At 39.8% G+C, this 20,902-nt stretch overlaps 1 protein-coding gene across 6 annotated transcripts in view; it reads left to right on the forward strand.

The window, feature by feature from the left end:
* The window catches only part of Clhc1 (clathrin heavy chain linker domain containing 1), a 35,449-nt gene extending 16,122 nt beyond the window's left edge, over positions 1–19,327 (forward strand). For all 6 annotated transcript variants that reach the window (XM_048427569.3, XM_048427567.3, XM_048427573.3 and 3 more), the window contains 4 exons: positions 676–850; positions 2,208–2,410; positions 7,576–7,755; positions 19,002–19,327. In XM_048427569.3, coding sequence (XP_048283526.3) covers positions 676–850; positions 2,208–2,410; positions 7,576–7,755; positions 19,002–19,195 — 752 coding nt within the window. In that variant the 3' untranslated portion in view covers positions 19,196–19,327. The remainder of the gene's footprint in view (positions 1–675; positions 851–2,207; positions 2,411–7,575; positions 7,756–19,001) is intronic.
* Positions 19,328–20,902: the final 1,575 nt, after the last annotated feature.

The raw sequence follows: 20,902 nt of genomic DNA on the forward strand, positions 1-20,902 counted from the left end.
GTATCAGCAGAGACTCCTGGGCCTCTGGTTCTTGTGATCTTTCTGTCCCCTCTTCTGTGATTTTCCTGAGCCTTTAGGGTTATGCTGTAGATGTATCATTTGGGGTCAGGTACCTCAGTCTCTTCCTCTACATTTTGACCAGTTGTAGATCTCTGTAATAATCTCCATTTGCTGCAAAATGAAGCTTCTTTGATGAGGGGTGAGAGCTACACTTATCTGTATAGATAAGTATTTCGAATACAGTAAGAAATTCTATTGGCTTATGAAAATATTATAAAAATAGCTATAGGAGGTTCTCCTCTAAGGTCTCTGACCTCTCCAGCCATAGATAGTTTTCTATATTACAGGCGTGCACTGCTTTCTATGAATGGGGAAGTATCTAAGCTGCTGGTAGCATTCAGCAACTTTGGCATCCTTTGACTTGCAGATAAATCACTACAGTCTCCACCTCCATCCTCATGTGGCCTACATAGTGATGATACATAGTGGTACATAACAATGCATAGTGATACATAGCGATATATAATGATACTGTTATAAAATGTAACGTGTATTCTGTATTCATTGTTAAAGGGTTAGAAAATGTAAAGAAATTAAAGTAGTAACATGAAATAAGAAAAGGCAAACTAATTCTTAATGTATTTAACTCAAACTTCTTTTTTTTTCTTTTTGTAGCTGTTGGAAAAATTAGAGGAAAACCTCTCCCATTACTCTTGTTTTTTGAGGCTATATTTAGCACAAGTCAGGCCTTCAAACGCCCTATTAATGCTGACCTAACCGTGGAGGGAATCAAATGTGGACTATCTGAAAAACGGCTTGATTTAGTTACCCATTGGGTCACCCAGGAAAAGTAAGCAATTTTAAGCTGCTAACTTAATTTTGACATATGATTAATATAGTTGTTTTTCCTCTGACTTAGAATAGTTTGTTGTTTGTGGGCTAGAGTTTCTCAGTGTAGCCTAGACTGGCCTCCAGGTCTAATCCCTCTGCCGCAGTCTCCTGCCTGCTGGGATTATAGGCTTGTCACCCTACATCCAGCTAATGCTTTGATATAAATGCTGTGTTTTATAATTTACTTCAGTTCCCTGTTGAAATTAAGTAGAAAGTGTCTATGAAGGCCCAGACACAAAGCACGCAGACTGACAGTCACTTCAGTGAAGTTCACAAGATAAAGCATGGCAACTTAATAGCAGGTGGAAGTGGGGTGTCACGGGCACAGACAGGATGCTCAGTAGCACACTTGTTGGGCAGGATAAGACAAGGAACCTGATTCTACCCAGGCTATAGAGCCATGTAGAATAACACAGGAGACAATATCTATTGAGGAAGAACATTGGCCACAGTCACCATGAGGAGTTTTGAAGAACACTTAAGCCAGCAGGTAGCAGCCTCTTGAAGTCAGGTCTCCTACAGACTGGCAGATTTTTTGCCTCTCTAGAACCAGAGCTTGAGATGGGGGGGGGGGGGGTGGGAAGGAGACTCTGGGCTTCCTGGTGCAGCTGAGTGCAGCCGACAGGGAAGCACACAGCACACAGCAGAGCCCTAGCTGCACCCCACAGACAGAGCGTGCCTGAAGCTGTTCCACCCTGAGGGCTGGCCCAGCCTTTCTTGTTTATCAACTTGGCTGGTTTATAAAGAAAAGGTGAGTTTTCTGATTCTTGAACTGTCCTCCACTCTACCCAAATAAATACAGATTTTTTTTTTTTAAAGCATGTTGAATCACAAGACATTTTGTAGAGGTATCAGGATTTCATGTTAATGTTACCGGCATGTTGTTAGAAGTATACAGACACTACCTGTATTATGTGAACCCTGCTGTTTTGCAGCCATTAGTTAAAATATATTTTAAAATATATTTAAAATATTAGTGCTGGGATTAAAGGCATGTACCGCCACTGCCTGGCCTTTACCTGCCAATTTTAATTCTGTTAGTCTTTGCAGGGGAGTTTAAGTCTTGCTTACAGACCTTAACAAATTTGATCTCAATTTTATCAAAATACCTTCCCAAAGCAGTAAGTGCTGATTTCTTTTGGTTTTGCCAATTTCAAATGTGTTTAATTGCTACCTCATCATCAATTGCTTATTGACTTACAATTCTTATAGGTTATTTATAACCCATTCTTAGAGTCCTGAATATTCAGATATTTCAGTCTCAGCCATGCATGAAGAATTCCCTGACATGTGCCTTGATGATCTGCTTGCTTCAGGCTGACATTTTCTGAGAAGGCTGGGGATATTGTTTTTGCTTATGGGGAGCAGAACACATACCACAGGCCTAACTGCTTGGCTTTAGCTCAGATTATCTACAATGAATGTGGTTTACACAAGAAAGCTCTTCTTTGCCTGTGTAAGCAGGGTCAGATTCATGAGGCTGTGGAACAGATGCAACAGTTCAAGGACTTCACCTTTGGTGAGTAAGACGCCTGCTCACTTCCTTACAGCTGAACTCTGATGTCTTTCGTAGCAGCTGGCTGTGTTTGAGACTAAGCTTATAAAGTATTTTATACACACCGATGGGAGATTTCTTTTGTGAGTTTACATGAAACTAAGGTAGTGTAATTGAATTTCATAATATGCATTATGCATTTTCTCAAAGGAAACATTTAATGTGTGGCTATTACTGGAAATATGTAATATTAAAGACAAATTTACTTCATATGATGGACGATACTACGTAAAGAATTTTTAAAATAACTGAAATTTTCATATATAATGCATGTATAACAATGTATTATAATAGTTATAAATGAAGTACTACAGAAATGACGCTAATTTCAGAATTGTGATACCCAGCTCGTGGTGAAATGTGACCCAAGAGAACTGTGGGTAGTAGTCCGGCCCCAGCTCAGTGAGCTGATCTCTGATTGTGAGTCCCGGCCACAGTGAGTTTAAGGTCCCCGCAGTCCTGGCACCTCCCATTTCCCAGGCTTTTTTTCCCCCTCTACTTTAAGAAGTTACAGAAACAAATAAGCCAATATAAAAAAAGAAATAAAGAGATTGAAACATAATTGACAGAATACAGACAATTCTCCCACACCAGGTTGCAAAGCAGACAGAAACAGCAACTTTAAGCTGTATTTTCCAGGAAGAAGGATATATGATTGTTGAATCTGATCATTTTTCGAGTAGTATGTGTACTCATGATGTATGTGTTTGGAAGGCCCTGGTGTCTTCCATTATGGAGCAGGAGCTGTGGCTACATTGTTTCACCTCATCCTTCTGTTGAGTCTGAAGTAACGTCAGTTCTGGCATCTGCTTTATAGACAGAAGCAGCTCATGTTTTCCCAGGGAGGCTAAGGCACACTGGGGCGTTTCCAGTAATTATAAAGTAACAGAGCAGTCTGGTAGAGTGGGTGGGTACCACTCTCCTAAATTTGTTGAGTGAATTATGGATTATATTACTAATTAAAAATACAGATTCAGTTTCTGTGCTGTTTTTCATCTGAAAGAATTATATTAGTGTTTCGATATAAAATAGGAGAATATTATGGTTGGAATATTTATGAAACCAAATGTGATGCTTCAAGTCTAGGAAGATAGATAGTCTAGTCCACAAAAAAAGTTTGCCTTGCAAACATAGCAACCTGAATCTGATCCCATTCCATAACCTATGTTAGGAATCTGGGTGTGGGTCAGGTGGTGGTGCATGCCTTTAATCCCAGTACTCAGAGTTAGAGACAGACAAATCTCTGTGAGTTCAAGGCTAGCCTGGCCTTCATAGTGAGTTCCACACTAGCCAGAGAGACCCCGTCTCAAACAAAAGAACTAAAAAAAAGGAGAGAGAGAGAGAGAGGGAGGAAGGGAAGGAGGGAGGGAGGGATGAATGGAGGGAGAGAGGAAAAAGTAGGAAAGAAACTGGATGTGGAAACTGGAGAAACAGCTTAAGAGCTGTTTTTCCAGAGGACATGGTCACTCACAGTTGTCTATAACTCTGGTCCCAGGGCATCGGGACTATCCTCTGTGGCGATAGTCCACAGGCACGTGCAGAGAAAACACCACACACACAGAAAAAACCATTTAAGTAGACAAATTGAAAAACAAAACAAAATGGAGAGTGCTTGAGAATTGTTACCTGATTTTACCCACTGGCTTCCACAAGTACACACACATGCTTGCATGTGTACACATACACATGAATACACACACTAGTGAAGCTTCTTTTTTATTGCAAAATTTACATTCTATAAGTGCACAGAAACACAATTGACTGCCATATTATTGTGTTTCCCTAAAAATGCATTATATTCTGAATTAATTATTTTGTAATAATTTAAGATATAATTCTCCTTCGTGTTTAGAAACTTGGTATTCATCCTCAGTATTGACTTCACATTACTATTAGATAAAAAAGTTATAGTAACTTGAGACAAATGAAGCTTAAAAATTAGAAACAGGCCGAGCGGTGGTGGCACACACCTTTAATTCCAGCACTCTGGAAGCAGAGGCAGGTGGATCTCTGTGAGTTCAAGGCCAGCCTGGTCTACAAGAGCTAGTTCCAGGACAGGCTCCAAAGATACAGAGAAACCCTGTCTTGAAAAACTGAAAGAAAAAAAAGGAAATTTGTAACTCTTTCTCAGGTCTATGAAGTCAAAATTTTTTTTTTTTGTAGCTCTGGCCAGTTAAAAAATCTTTCCCCACAGTGATTCTGAGCAAAAACTGTAATTATTGTCCTAGGTTATCAGTCAGACCTAGCAAGGAAAGTGTGTGTAGCAATTAGCTTGTGTAGCAATTAGCTTGCTTTGCAGTTTTAACTCTGGCTTAACAAATCACACAGCTCAGCTATATGTCCTTGTAAGCTAGGTTGCTTTTCTGGGAATACTTTTTTCTTAAAAACTATTAACAAGGCATCTGGTCTAATCTAAAGCTACGCTGAAGTTTTAGGTCACCTGATAGTGCACAACTGTCCTGGCAACTGGGGAATCTTCAACTGTTTTCCTAATCGTCAACTTGAGCTGTGGTCTAAAGCAGCTCCTAGGGGCACCCATAGACCCTGACTGTGTAGTAATTCTTTGTATTCATTGTTATTCATCAGAATTTTGTATCAGCTAACATTATTGATATCAATTAGACAATGCAGCTGAAGGAGGTGTCACCTTCTGGACAATCCACAGATAAAATGCCCAGTAGATCGGGAGGTATTCATGAGATGAATACATTATGATACAGGGACATTTGCAGTAACACATGTGAGGTTACAGACAGAAGCAAAAGATATTCCAGAGTCTGTAGCCTCATGATCTTTCCTAATGAGGTTTTTCCCATCAGAAAGTTTTCCTCCTGGTGGGATGACACCTTGCTCTTAAGACAAGACCACAGCAGTAGAGACAATGAAGATTGTAGTTATTTTTTCCCCTTAACCATTTCTGGAAATGAAGGCTGGTCATGGCAGTCCACACCTGTCTTCCTAGCACTTCGGTGGCTGAGGCAGGAAGATCACAAGTCTGAGGCCAGTCTGGGATATATGACAAGTTCCAAGCCAGCTAGGGATACATAGCAAGACACTCTATCAAAAAGCAAAACTTAGAGCATAACCAAAATGCCTGAAATTATTTGTTTGCTCATCTTTTCCACCACCAAAGTGAACTTAGTAAGCATCTATCTGGAAACTGTTTTATCCTAGATCACAATTTTCTCAAATGATCTTTTCTCAGGTCTCACTTGAACTATTACAATGATTTTACACACACACACACACACACACACACACACTTATGGATATATATATATATATAATTAAAAGACAATGTGAAATATTTAACAACTTATTTAAAGTAGCAATAATAAACCCATAACATGTTGTCATAAATAATTTTATGAAAAACAACTTTGTTTTCCAGAATCTAAAAATTTAGTCAAAAGAGTGACATTATTTTACATTTTTATTTCTTTGTAATGTCTAGGTGTTGATCTTTTTCCTCCCAACCAAACACCTGCCATCTTCATGAGTTCAGATGGGCCCAATTATGAACAATCATTACAGTGGGGTTTGCTGACTATTGAGGGAGCCAGGAGGGTCGTAGAGCCTCATCTGAGTATTAGCTACTTCCCAACAGTATGCACTTCTGCTCTGCTTGCATGTGGCTTTGATATCTCAGGCAGGAAAAACATTTATAGGCTAGAGAAGACTAGACGTCTATGGCAAAGTCATTATTAATGCATGGTGAAGACTGTCCAATGTAGTCACTTTGATGTCACCCACACTCCTGTGAGCAACCCCTCACCATGCTTTTATAAATAAGCCCAATAAACTCGTGGGTTCTCCAGGGGAACTTTGGTGGAACTGAGTTTGGTTTGTCACTGGGACTGTTGGAAGAGGGAGATAAATGTTTCCTAGTCCCCATAAAGAGAAGATTCTTGAAAATAGATGGCTCATTGTGTCTGCTGTAACACCAGAGTGACATTGTAGAACCACTGTTCTGGGCATTTGTGGGTGAAGCAAGTAACAAGCTTACACTTTTATTAGGACAGCACATGGGAGATGAGATGATTGACGTGTCTCCAGCAAAGAGGGGGCAGTAAGCCAAGAGGGGCAGATTAGGAATGCGATCTTTTCTAATGAGACATCAACTCCTGCAGGTAATATTGGTAAAGAAATCAATTTACAGGAGAGAAGTTTGAATAACTATTGAGTGTAATAGAAAGAAATGAGTTAATTTTAGATGTTAAAACTGAGTGATTCAGCCAGACAGTGGCGGCACATGCCTTTAATCCCAGCACTTGGGAGGCAGAGGCAGGTGGATCTCTCTGAGTTCGAGGCCAGCCTTTAGTGCTGCAATTAAGAGTATACCACCACTGCCTGGGTATTAATACTTGATACTTTTAGTCAAGAAGAAATGACTCTGGGTTCTATTTTCTGTGCAGCACACAAAAAGAAATATGATATTATACTCACTAGAGGTTGGTCTGTATATGAGCAAAAAGAAATGCACGTACATGCACACACATAGGCAAATAATTTTAAAAAGCCAACTACATTGATTATTTATTACTAAGAAACAGACAAAATAAATGCAACCTAGTGTCACATAGAATCTTTGTTTGTTTGTTTGTTTATTTGTTTGTTTTTCAAGACAGGGTTTCTCTGTAGCTTTGAAGCCTGTCCTGGAACTAGCTCTTGTAGACCAGGCTGGCCTTGAACTCACAGAAATCTGCCAGTCTCTGCCTCCCAAGTGCTGGGATTAAAGGTGTTTGCCACCACCACCTGGTGTGTTGCATAAAATCTTACAAATTCTCTACAACTCTAGTACTTTTGAGGTGTGAAAACAGTCACAAAGACAAGTGACTGGTGGGTCTGTGCTTAGAAGTCAAGTCTCTGATTGCCAACAGAGTTCTTTTCTTCAGTATTATTTAGTAATATATTTTTATATTTTCAGATACTCCTTGCTTTGAATTTTCCTTTTTTTTTTTTCACTTTGTTTCAAATAGAAGAGAATACTGTTGAGTTTAGACTGGGATCAAAGTGGGACTTGGAAGTGTGGGAACGATCGTTGATTGGTAGCAGTACACGTGGCTGTTTGTGTCTAGGTGATTGTCACCTCAGGATGGTGAGATTTGGTTTTTCATTTTCACTTTCAGATGACCTGATAAACCTAATAACAGCGTGTCCCCAAGCTGAGTTAGTTAAATGTCTTACTCAAGAAAGGGATGGAAAACCACCATTTTTATCTTTTGCGCTTGCTGTGCTTCATCTGTTTTCTGTGGACATGAAAAAAGTTGGTATTAAGCTGCTTCAGGACGTCAGTAAAGGTGGAAAAGGTAAGTGTGCCCGTAATGCACTGAGGAGTGAGAGCGACTTCTGCTTGGCATACTTTAGGCCAACTTCGAATTCTCCACTGCTCTCCCTGTTGTGTCTGTAGTTTGTGGTTCGTGGCCTGTCAGCTATCTGGCGTGTGTGTCTGATCTGTCTGCCCTTGTTGCCTGTCTGTCCCTAACAGAGGACTTTGCACTATGTTTGTTGAATACCACAGAAAACATTGTGTGGGAAAGGAATGAAAATACTTTTTTTTAAAGATTTATTTATTTATTATGTATACAACATTCTGCCTCTGTGTATGCCCACACGCCAGAGGAGGGCACCAGATCTCATTACAGATGGTGGTTATGAGCCACCATGTGGTTGCTGGGAATTGAACTCAGGACCTCTTGGAAGAGCAGCCAGTGCTCTTAACCGCTGAGCCATTCTCTCCAGCCCCGAAAATACTTTTCTAAAGAAACCTTTAACAGTTTTACAAGGGAAGAAATTATGTCATCGACCCAGAGCAGCTCAAAAACCGCAATCAGATATTATCAACCTATATGCAAACATTGCTTCCAATATTTATAAGTTTTTTGTTTTGTTTAAGGTTGCTTTCAACCTGTTTGCTGTTTTTTCCTCCTTCCTTCCTTCCTTCCTTCCTTCCTTCCTTCCTTCCTTCCTTCCTTCCTTCCCTTTCCTTTTCTTTCCTTTCTTTTTCTTTCTTTTTTCGCCCAGACACAGAGATCCGACTGCATCTGTCTCCCTCGTACTGGGATTAAAGGTGTGCGCCACCACCACCCAGCTCTGTTTGCTATTTTAAATAAATTATTATTACAACCCCCCCCACACACACACTTACACACCTTTGACAGAGGCATAGGAAAGTATACAGTTTAAGGTCAAAACTGTTCATTTCGCTTCACTTGTAAAACGTGATGAAGTGGGAGGGCCAAGGCACACTAAGGTCGCTTACATTATTTTCTTAAAGGCAGTTAAACTTAAGACAGGCTGAGGACACTGTTAGTCACCAGCTTGAGTACATAGTTTTAAGTGACCTTAAGGCATATTATAACTTGATTTTAAGATCTGACCAAAGTTCATTCTCTTTGAAGGCAAGAGGTATTTTCAGAAAAATATGTTACCATTAGAAAGGAGCTTCGAGGGGCTGGAGAGATGGCTCAGAGGTTAAGAGCATTGCCTGCTCTTCCAAAGGTCCTGAGTTCAGTTCCCAGCAACCACATGGTGGCTCACAACCATCTGTAATGGGGTCTGGTGCCCTCTTCTGGCCTGCAGGCATACACACAGACAGAATATTGTATACAATAATAAACAAATAAATAAATAAATATTTTTTTAAAAAAAGAAAGGAGCTTCAAGTGCTGTTGTGAAAGAGATAGTAATGAGTTATTTAGGGAGAAGGCCAAGATGATTAAACTTAACTCAGATTTTCCAGAGTTAACTCTTAGAGTTTATAAATGTGAAGATTGCCATGTTAGTAAGTCTCTTGTCATTGGCATATGTTTATTGAAGGAATTAGAATGAAAAATCTTGAAAATGAAAAATTGAAAGAAGTAACACTCTTATAAAAACTTTATATATGCCAGGCAGTGGTGGCACATGCCTTTAATCCCACCACTCGGGAGGCAGAGGCAGGCGGATCTCTGTGAGTTTGAGAGCAGTCTGTGCTACAAGAGCTAGTTCCAGGACAGCTAGGGCTGTTACACAGAGAAACCCTGTCTCAAACAGCCCCCCAAAAGCTTTATGTAACTTATAATTATTATTTGCACATATTAAGTATTAATTAGGTATCAATAATTTAATTTCCAGATCAATTACATACATATTTATAAGGGACTTCCTTCCTTCCTTCCTTCCTTCCTTCCTTCCTTCCTTCCTTCCTTCCTTCCTTCTTTCCTTTCCTTTCCTTTCTTGTTTGAGACAGCGTTTCTCTGTAGCTTTGGAGCCTGTCCTGGAACTAGCTCTTGTAAACTAGGCTGGCTTCGAACTCACAGAGATCTGCCTGCCTCTGATTCCCGAGAGCTGGGATTAAAGGTGTGCGCCACCACTGCCCAGTTTGGGACATTCTTTCTTAATGTAACTTTGCAGTAAAGTTGAAGAACTGTTAAAATTTCACATTTGCTCCCTTTTTATTAATTTTATATAGAAGCTTAAGCGGATAACTTATCAAATTATTGTCTAAGGCCAAAGAAAGAATAGTTAGTTACCTGGAAATATATTGAGGAAGATAATTTAATATTCTGAATTTATCATTACATGTAATGGTTAAAGTATTTAATAGGAAAATAACAATTGTGTGCTGTGGGAGTTCCTTCAGCTCCTTCAGCCAATCGCCGCTGAGTTACCAGCCCATTGGGGCGTGGTCTCTCTCCCTTTAAAAAAAGCAGCGGCTGTCCTCCACTCTGTCTTTGTCTTCCGGCTCCGTTTCCGGCCCCTGGACTCCTTTCCTGTTCGCGCGGAGGGGCTGTTGTCTGGGACGGTAATCTGTAAGTTTTTTCCCCTTTGAATAAATAACCATTCTATTAATCATAATTCCAAACTGGTGTGGGATTGTCTGTGACTTACGCCTTCATCTGGCGCCCCACGTTTGGTTGTAGAACCCCCCCTTCCCCCCCACTCAACTGCTTGCTACCAGCTCGGCTAGTCACGAGACCTCCCTCAGCTGCGGCCTGTGCCCTGTATGTGAAGCCAGCAGTTCAATTAAACCCCACGCCTCCCAAGCTCCACAGGCTCGGGACAATCTCTGCAAGCCTGGTTTGCTCTTTTCTGAGTTGTTTTTAAATTTCCCTTGTAAGTGCGGTGCTTTAGTGGCGTGAATCAGAACGACTCGGTCACGTGGAGGCATACGCGGCTTCCGGGTTGCTCTTTTCTACCCCTGGATTCTGGGTTTCTGGTTCCGTGTATGGAATTGATTTAATTAAACTTTCTTTCTTGAGAAACTTATATTTCCTAGTTTTTAACAAATACTAAGGCAGACACTGAAACAGGACCTGTTTAAGTCACCTTTGCAGTGGTTCTAGTCGCAACTTGGCAACAGCGCCGCCAACTAGACAAGAGGTAATATGGCAGTTTTTGTTTCCAACACCAATTTTACTGTTTTCTTTATTAATACAATGGATTATATCATGCAAGGTTTATATGACTATGGGAATATATTAATTTACTTGTTACTAGGTTTCAGTTTTCTTTTCAATATTTTATCATTAAGAAAGATACGATTTTTACGGACTAATATTGAACAACTAGTTGAAAGGATTAAAATTATTGAAAATCAGGGGTTATCTGAACAAGTGGATACTATGATAGACAAAATTGACTCCATGTCCAAGGGTACTAGGAAGTTACCTGAAAGGGTACAGGCTGTTGAATTTGACGTTCAGATGTTACCACAAAGTTTTGATAAGGTAACAGATAGAATGAACCTCCAGAATGGGAACCAAAAAACTGATACCTTAGTGAAATTACTAGAAACACGGGTAGGTCAGGAGATTCAGGATTTAAGGGATACAATGATAAAAAGATTAGAAATGATTGAAGAAACTATTGGAGCTGGTGAACAGAGTAAGAAGGCACAAGGACAGGATACAATGCCACCACCAGCTGTTAGAACTGGCTTACCCAGGGTCCTAACAACATACCCTGTAATTTATTCTGACAAAGGGTTAACTTCCAAAGGCTCAAAGGGAGTTAAAGAAGCTAGATGGACACCAATAGCAATGAATGATTTAAAAGAAATTAAGCAAGCTGTCGTTAACTTTGGCTTGCACTCTGCATTTGTTAAGGAAATGATAAGGACTTGGGCTTCTAATGTCAGAGCTACCCCCCATGATTTCTCTCAGCTAGTGTCTGCAGTTTTAGATGATGGGCCTTCCTTGATGTTTGGAATTTATTTCAGAGAAGAATCCAAACATATGGAACAGCAAGGAAGAGCAAAAGGTGTGGAGGTTTCCCAAGATCAAATTCTTGGTGTAGGAGCATATGCTGATCCACAGGTCCAAGCTCTTTATGATGAAGAAGTGCTGTCCTTATGTCACAAAGCAGCCTTGAATGCTTTGAATAGAATACAAGATCCAGCAAAAAGGGTCGAATCATATACCAGGGTTAGGCAGGGACAGAGAGAACCCTTTACTGACTTTGTGCAAAGATTAATTAAGGCTCTGGACATAGGGGTAACAGACCCAGAAGCTAGACGAATACTTCTTGAATCTCTAGCTTTTGAAAATGCAAATACTGAATGTAAAAAGATAATTGGGCCTTTAAGATCTAGATCAGCACCAATGGAAGAATGGATACAACATACAATGAATGTTGAGATGTTTAGCTATAACGATGAATCCTGGGTAGGAGAAGCGATTTCCAAAGCTATGAGGAGACATCAAACTACCAGGTGTTTTAATTGTGGTAAATTAGGACATCTGAAAAGGGATTGCAGGCAAAGAAATCCTAGGAATAATATCTCCTCTGGGAATGACAAAAGTAGGAGATCTCAGCCTTCAGGTATATGCAGAAGATGTGGTAAAGGCCGACATTGGTCCAACGAATGCAGGTCAACAACAGACAGACAAGGCAACCCGATACCATCGGGAAACTCCTTGAGGGGCCTCTCGCAGGCCCCCAAGCCAAAAGTGGCCCAGTCATTCCCAGTTACAGTCGAAAATGTGTCTCACCAAGAAAATTAAAAACTCCAATGTCTGCTGTAAAAAGTAATACTGGTCTAAATGATGAATTACATGTGGAGAATGAGTCAAAAAATTCAGGAGGACAGAGTAAACGTATATTTTGGCAAACGTATATTAACGATCAAAGACCAAAGCTAAGAGTCTGTATAAATGGCATTTTTATTGAAGGCTTATTAGACACAGGTGCGGATGTAAGTATAATTACTCCAGAATCCTGGCATCCGAATTGGCCTCTTCATGAGGTAGATGTTCAGTTCCTGGGAATTGGAACCCTATCTCGTGTAAAACAAAGCACAAGATGGGTGGAATGCATAGGGCCTGAAGGGCAAATAGGAAGATTAAGGCCATATATAGCAAATATTGCAATAAATTTATGGGGCCGTGACCTGCTACAGCAATGGAATACCCAGATTAACATTCCTGTAGTTCCAGGAACTCACAATTCTGGGAAGGATATAATGAGGTATTATGGAAAAAGGTCACCAGCCATTCAGGCTGTACAAGAACACACAGCCAATAGCAAACCTTTAGAGGTACCAACAGCCCTACCTTTAAAATGGCTAACTGAGAAGCCAATATGGATCAAGCAGTGGCCTCTAGCTGAAGATAAGTTACAGGCTTTGGAACAGCTGGTACAAGAGCAACTAGATGCTAACCATATTGAAGAATCAACCAGCCCTTGGAATTCTCCTGTGTTTGTTGTAAAAAAGAAATCTGGTAAATGGAGAATGGTGACAGATCTAAGAGCTGTCAACAAGGTAATTCAGCCTATGGGTCCGCTACAATCTGGAATTCCTTTGCCTTCTCTATTACCAAGAGGATGGCCTCTTATAGTTATTGATTTGAAAGATTGTTTTTTCACTATACCTTTGCAAAAAAAGGATAGAGAAAAATTTGCCTTCACAGTGCCTACTTATAATAATTCTCAGCCTACTAGGAGATATCAATGGACTGTCCTCCCACAGGGGATGCTCAATAGTCCCACATTGTGTCAATATTTTGTTAATAAGCCACTGGAAATAATTCGTAAGCAATTTCCCAAGTCCATAATTTATCATTACATGGATGACATTTTATTATCTGATTCAAATAAAGATACTTTGGAAAGTATGTTTGAAGAAGTAAAGAAAGTTTTGCCTAGGTGGGGATTACAAATTGCCCCTGAAAAGATTCAAAGAGGAGATTCTATTAATTACCTAGGCTACAGAATAGGGTTAGAGAAAATTCGAACACAAAAGGCACAAATTAGGAGAGACCGGTTACGGACTCTTAATGACTTCCAAAGATTGTTAGGAGATATTTCCAGTCTACGACCAGCTGTTGGGATAACACCTGATCTAATAGTTCATTTAAACAAAACCTTAGATGGTGATAAGGATTTGAATAGTCCCAGAAAATTGACAGTTGAAGCAGAAAAGGAACTGACAATGATTGAGGAAAAATTACAGGAGGCACATGTGGATAGGGTCAACCCGAATCTTAGTTCCATCCTAGTCATACTGCCTTCCAGAATTTCTCCTACAGGGATTTTAATGCAGAGGGAAGATGTTATTTTAGAGTGGATATTTATACCTCATAAACCAAGTAAAAAATTAAAAACTTATGTAGAAAAGGTTTCAGAATTAATTATAAAAGGTAAACTGAGACTTCGTCAACTAGCAGGTATAGACCCAGCAGAAATTATAGTGCCTTTTACTACTGAGGAAATAAGAAAGTTATGGGAAGATAATGAACCATGGCAAAGAGCTTGTGCTAATTTTTTGGGAGAAATTAGCAGCAACTATCCCAAAAGTGATAGACTTAACCTCATAAAGAGAACTTCTTGGATTCTTCCTAGAATTGTACGTGATGCTCCAACAACTGGAGCTCGGACATTTTATACCGATGCAAATAAATCAGGGAAAGCAGGTTATAAATCGGAAGAATTGAGTAAGGTGGAACAAAGCCCTTATAATTCTGTCCAGAAGGCAGAATTATATGCCATTCTTATGGTGCTAAGGGATTTTAAAGAACCTCTTAATATAGTTACAGATTCACAATATGCAGAAAGAGTTATCTTGCATATTGAAACCGCTGAATTCATACCAGATGACACAGAGTTGACTTCATTGTTTATCGAGGTACAGGACATAATTAGGAATAGGCTTTGTCCAATGTACATAACACACATCCGGTCCCATACCGGTCTGCCTGGGCCTCTAGCACAAGGTAACGCTGAAATTGACCAATTATTGATTGGAAGCGTTCTGCAGGCCTCAGAATTTCATAAAAAACATCATGTCAATAGTAAAGGCTTAAAGAAAGAGTTTTCCATTACATGGCAACAAGCTAAGGACATTATAAAGAGATGTCCTACTTGTTCTTTCTATAATCAAACACCGTTGCCTGCAGGGAGTAACCCAAAGGGTACTCAAAGGAATGAGATCTGGCAGATGGATGTGTTCCACTTTATGGAATTTGGTAAATTAAAATATGTACACCACACCATAGACACGTATTCAGGTTTTCAATGGGCAACTGCCCTGAGCTCAGAAAAGGCTGATTCGGTAATCACACATTTATTGGAAGTTATGGCCATCATGGGTATACCTGCACAAATAAAGACAGACAATGGTCCAGCATATGTATCTAAGAAAATGAAACGCTTCTTTGCTTATTATAATATAAAACACGTTACAGGTATACCAAATAATCCTACAGGTCAGGCAGTTATAGAAAGATCAAATCGTACTATAAAGGATATGCTAAACAAACAGAAAGGGACGAAAGATACCCCCAGAAATAGATTGCATAATGCTTTATTAACCTTGAATTTTCTTAATGCTAATGAGAAAGGAACAACAGCAGCAGAGAGGCATTGGATAATGGAAAAAACTTCTGAACTAAACCAACCTGTTTATTTCAAAGACGTGCTGACCTCTCAATGGAAGCCAGGAGATGTGCTACGTTGGGGAAGGGGTTTTGCTCTTGTTTCCACAGGAGAAGAAAAATTGTGGATACCATCAAAATTAATAAAGGTTCGATTTGAAGAGGAGAAACCTCTTGGAAAGGAGAAATGACAGCATCTACAATGATGATAACCATACAGGTGGTAAGAAAAGCATATAGAATGGGGGCAGGGTTCTGTTCTTATCTCCACAGGAAAACACTGATCTTTGAAAAGTTCAAGGGACCCTGGATATTTGAATACTGACAGATGGAAAATAACGGCCCAATAGGGACTATCAAGAAAACTGAATAGGTTCTGTAAGTACCATATACTAAATCATATTTCAAAATTTATAGAGCTGGTTTTAGAGTTGGACTCTGGCTCAGTCCCTCTCTAATTCCAAGCCTGTTGTTTAAAGAAAAACCCAGAGTTTCTGGAGTTTCTGTCTCATGTCAAGAGCCATGATATGGGACAGAAAGAAATATGAGTTTAGAAAACATCTTTACTTTTCTTCATATCTATCATACCTTCATTAAATATATCTATCATGTCTCTCATTGAATATAGGTATTCATGTATATGTCTATATAATTAATGTTTAAGTTTTCCACAATGAACAATGAGTTTTTCCTACAGTGACATTTGAAGTTTCCAGGAAGAAGATGGGGCCCCATAACAACAACTCCACCTGGTTGATATGACGTCATGATACTGATAGCGCTACTACAAGACCTGTTTTGGGTACCAGCTGCACAAGACGGTTCCAACGTGCTGAAATGGTGCACATCTTGTACAACATTCTGGCCAGACCTCCACAAAATACTCAGAGACTATTTGCAATTTTAAAAGACATTGATCTTGAAATTTAACCATCATTTTACTTTCACAGGATCCCCAGAAAGAACGTCGCCCCCATGACAGCTGGAAGTAATTCTAGAGAACGACGTCCCCTCTCCCAATAAAGTTTGTCCTTGGGTTTAGGGACATCATTTAGGGGTTGGTTATAATTAGTATACGGTTGAGGGTTGGGGGAGGAATTTTATAAGCACAGGAATCTTAAAAAAAAAAAAAGAGGGATAATTGGATTATGGGATAAATAGATTTGTACTTGTGAGTTATTGCTTTTAGACAAACATATTGGTATCGATTCTTATATATTGATACAAAGTTAAATTATGTTGACTATTTTATGCATGCATGCTTCATGCTTCTACCTCTGTTTAAAACATTTTTATGTATTTGTATATACATTGTATTGATATATGTATATTTACCATATTGCATTGTACACTTCTACCTCTGATTAAGATACTTATATATTGTTTATGTATTGATATATATATTTACCATATTGCAATGTATACTTGCACATTGTTTATATTTGGAGGTCTCATTGTCCTCATTTATTGCACAGTTGTTTATTATCTCAGTCTTTAAGTTAGATAGATATTGAGAATAATATAGATCAACAGTCATCTAAGTTTGTCATTTATAATTAGACTAATCAGGTTCTTTAGATATATAGAGATTATATTCAGTATAGATAGATAATCTTCAACCTCTTCAAAGAGCTGTAGAAAATGGCCTTTAATCTAATTCAGAGTTCTATGGTAGGGAGACACAATCACTCCTGGCAACACTGATCTATGCCCGAGAGAATGTTGAGCACCAAAGACACTCCACCTGGAGCCTTTCTTCTTGGCAGAACTGGCCTTTGGGTAAAGAAATGCTCATACCTCAACTACTGACAGAGTTACAGAATATCCGTAAATGGATAAAACAAGACTGTCATATCCTGCCAAGACAGGGTAAGATAGTTTTGAAGTTTCTTGCCTTTGAAAATGGTATGTCAGTTACATCAGGCCTTAGCCAAAGTTGGTTGCTTCAACGCTGCAAATGTGACTTTGGGTGTTTGTCCAGGTAGCCAGTTGTCTCTGCGATTTGTTACATGTTCTGGAAGTTGTTTGATTGCACTTCCTAATTACTCAGATAACATTATTTCCCTTCTCAGATCTTCGATGGGATTGAAGATTATATAAATGTAGTTACTTTCCTTTCATGACTTGGCCAAGTTATTTGTTATACAAGACTTAAGCTAGTTAGAATAGGATATTTGTATTTATTGTATATAATTTCGTAGGTTTGTACTTATTGTATATAATTGCGTAGTAGGCTTAAAACTCTCTTACTTAAACAAAAGGGGGAGATGCTGTGGGAGTTCCTTCAGCTCCTTCAGCCAATCGCCGCTGAGTTACCAGCCCATTGGGGCGTGGTCTCTCTCCCTTTAAAAAAAGCAGCGGCTGTCCTCCACTCTGTCTTTGTCTTCCGGCTCCGTTTCCGGCCCCTGGACTCCTTTCCTGTTCGCGCGGAGGGGCTGTTGTCTGGGACGGTAATCTGTAAGTTTTTTCCCCTTTGAATAAATAACCATTCTATTAATCATAATTCCAAACTGGTGTGGGATTGTCTGTGACTTACGCCTTCAATTGTGCTCAAAATAAAATAGTAGTGATGACAGTAATCAAAAGAGAAATCTTCTGTAATGAAGTTTATAAATAACGCACATGATAGGTAAGATGTTAGTTCCATGAACTGATGCATACTGGGTTTAGGAGGGAGCTCCATCAGTGCTCATTTTCAGAACACACGTGAACACGTCAGGCATGGTGGCACACATTTGTAATTCCAGCGCTGGGAAGGCAGAGACAGCTGGTCCCAGGGCCTTGCTGGCTATCCACTGTAGCCTCCATGGCAAGCTTCGGGCCAACAAGAGCCCTATCTCAGAAATAGAAGTTTTTAAGGGTTTCTCTCATATGTGGACACCCGCACACATACATCTACAATCTCATGTGCATTCCTCATACACAGAGTAAATAAATATCAAAGAGAGTTACTATCAGTTTTCTTTCAAAAGTAATCATGTTAGATTTTTTAATGATTTATTTATTTTTATTTTATGTTCATTGGTGTTTTACCTGCCTGCTAATCTGTGTGAGGGTGTGAGATCTCCTGGAACTGGAGTTACAGACAGTTATGAATTACCATGTGGGTTCTGGGAATTGAACTGGAGTCCTCTGAAAGAGCAGCCAGTGCTCTTAACCTCTGAGCTATCTCTCCAGCCCCCGTATTAGATTTCTAAAACAGTAAACTGATTTCATTTTTTAGGACAATATTGATTATAGATACTGCATGATTAAGAAGCCTGTGTAGAAGAAGGATGCATAGTTTGCTAAGGAGTGTCTTAAGCCCTTAAGACATAAATACTAAAGTGTTTATGAAGCTATTTAAAGGATCCTGAGAATCCAAGTGCGAGGTTCTCAGCATGCAGGAGTGCATACGGACTGTTGAGAAGGGGCCCCTGCTCTTCACTTTCTGAGCTCACTGCCTTATACCCTTCAACACCATCTACCTTATAAGAAGGAGACGAGGGAGGTGGAGGGGGAAACAGAGGGCTGAGCTGATGCAGTTGATGGTGAATAAGGACAAGAAGGAGAAGAGACTGACGTTCAGGAATGTGCGGGGTCTGGACTGAGCACTCGTCATGGCACGGCACTCGCTGGGCCACGGCCTGGCCTGAGAATAGCTGTGTGGAAATTGTCAAGTAAGAGAAATTCTATCGTGTAATGCTTTATTTCTTTTTCAGATGAAATAGAGCATCTTGTGATGGGCGATTCATTTTGCTCCTTAGAAAAATGGCAAGATATGGCAAATATCTGTTTACAGAATGGTTTTGAAAATTTGTCTAATGACATCATGTCCATTCTTCGATCCCAGGCTGGAGTTTCAGAAATTTCTGAAGATGATTCCACGAACTTAATGGAACATGTTTTTTGGTAGTTCTACATTTTATCCAGCTGAGGGCGCTTGTACAACATTTTATAGACTTTGGCTGGGTGAACTGGTTTTAGCATAGTTAACATAAATAAATGTTAAGTATAATGCTCTCAGCAATAAATGACACTTCCATTATGATGTCCAGGTTTGATCTTGAAACCATTGCTTCCTTCCTACCATGTGGTCACTTCTTATAGCAGATCTTTAGCTGTGTGTAAAGATAGCATCATTCGAGACAGGGCTTCTCTGTAGCTGTGGAGCCTGTCCTGGAACTCACTCTGTAGACCAGGCTGGCCTCGAACTCACAGAGATCTGCCTGCCTCTGATTCCCGAGAGCTGGGATTAAAGGTGTGCGCCACCACCGCCCAGCTGGATACCCTTCTTATCATCTAATTTGATCCCTAGAACTGAACTGAAGAAGGTGTGGGCAATGCTCTACCTTTGCTCTGACTTCCTAAATGTCAGGTATTGCAAGCTTGCCTCCACAGGAAAAGTAGAATATTACTTGAAGACTGAATGTGCTGGGAAAAACTAGACTAATTTTGTTCTACTGAGTCAAGGATGGCTCCAGTCTTTGATGTCTGTCTGTATACCCATGGACATACATGAACATGTATACACACATACACACACACACACATGCATGTACGCATGATAACCTTTGCCATTTTTAAATGGTTAAGGTCAGATTCCAACTGAGGTCTAGAATCTTGGCGTGTTTTTACTTAAAGGGAAGACCAGACAGATTGCCTTGGGTACTCTTAGGCATGGAAAAATGGATCTTTTAAAAAAAATCATTTTGTACTGTGCACAGTGTTGAATGCCTAAAACCCTAGCTCTCAGGAGGCTGAAGCAAAAAGGTGATGAGTTTAGGATCGGCCTGGACTGCATAGTGAGAGTATCTCAGAAGCCAAGCAAAATAGAATAACAACAAAACAAAACCCACCCAAAAAGACAAAAGAGATAATTTGTTAAAAATAATTCCAAGTATTTGAAATTTTGGAATTCTTTTTTTTGGGGGGGGAGATATTTTTATTTTTTAAAATTATCTACATTGGTGTTTTGCCTGCATGCATGTCTGTATGAGGGAGTCTGATTCCCTGGAACAGGAGTTACAGACAGCTGTGAGCTGCCGTATGGGTGCTGGGAATCAAACCCAGGTTCTCTGGAAGAGCAGTCAGTGCACTTAACTGCTGAGCCATCTCTCCAGCCCAGAATTTTAGGCTTCTTTACTATGGGCAGATATAATATTAAAAATATTTAAAAATCAGTATGGCATGAGTACCAGTCAAGTAGAGTAGATATTCAACAACCAATCAGAACAGCTTCCCATTCTTGTGGCTCATCACCGTGCTGTGTCTCCAACCCCCGGTTTTGAAATGGAGTCTCACTATGCAAGCTCAAATTGGCTTTAGACATGGTATACAGCTGAGATTAGTCTAAACCTGCAATGTCCCTGCCTCTGCCTCCAGCATATTGTGCTCCATCACATTCTACAGAGTTAACTCCTTGTGAAGGGCCTAAGGGATCTTCTCTTGTCTCTCTACGTCCTCTGCTCCTTATGGATTTCTGTGTCTAAATCTGAGCATGGCGTCTTAAGTTTGTAATCCTGGCACTGCACAGGCTGAAGCAATCAAAGTTACACGGTGAGTCATAGGCCAGCTACAGAGTGAGGCTGTCTCGTGTGTCTGTGTAATACAATATGTAAAT

The sequence above is a fragment of the Myodes glareolus genome, chromosome 8 (assembly GCF_982192425.1).
Source record: "Myodes glareolus chromosome 8, mMyoGla1.1, whole genome shotgun sequence".
In the NCBI taxonomy this organism is placed as follows: Eukaryota; Metazoa; Chordata; class Mammalia; order Rodentia; family Cricetidae; genus Myodes; species Myodes glareolus.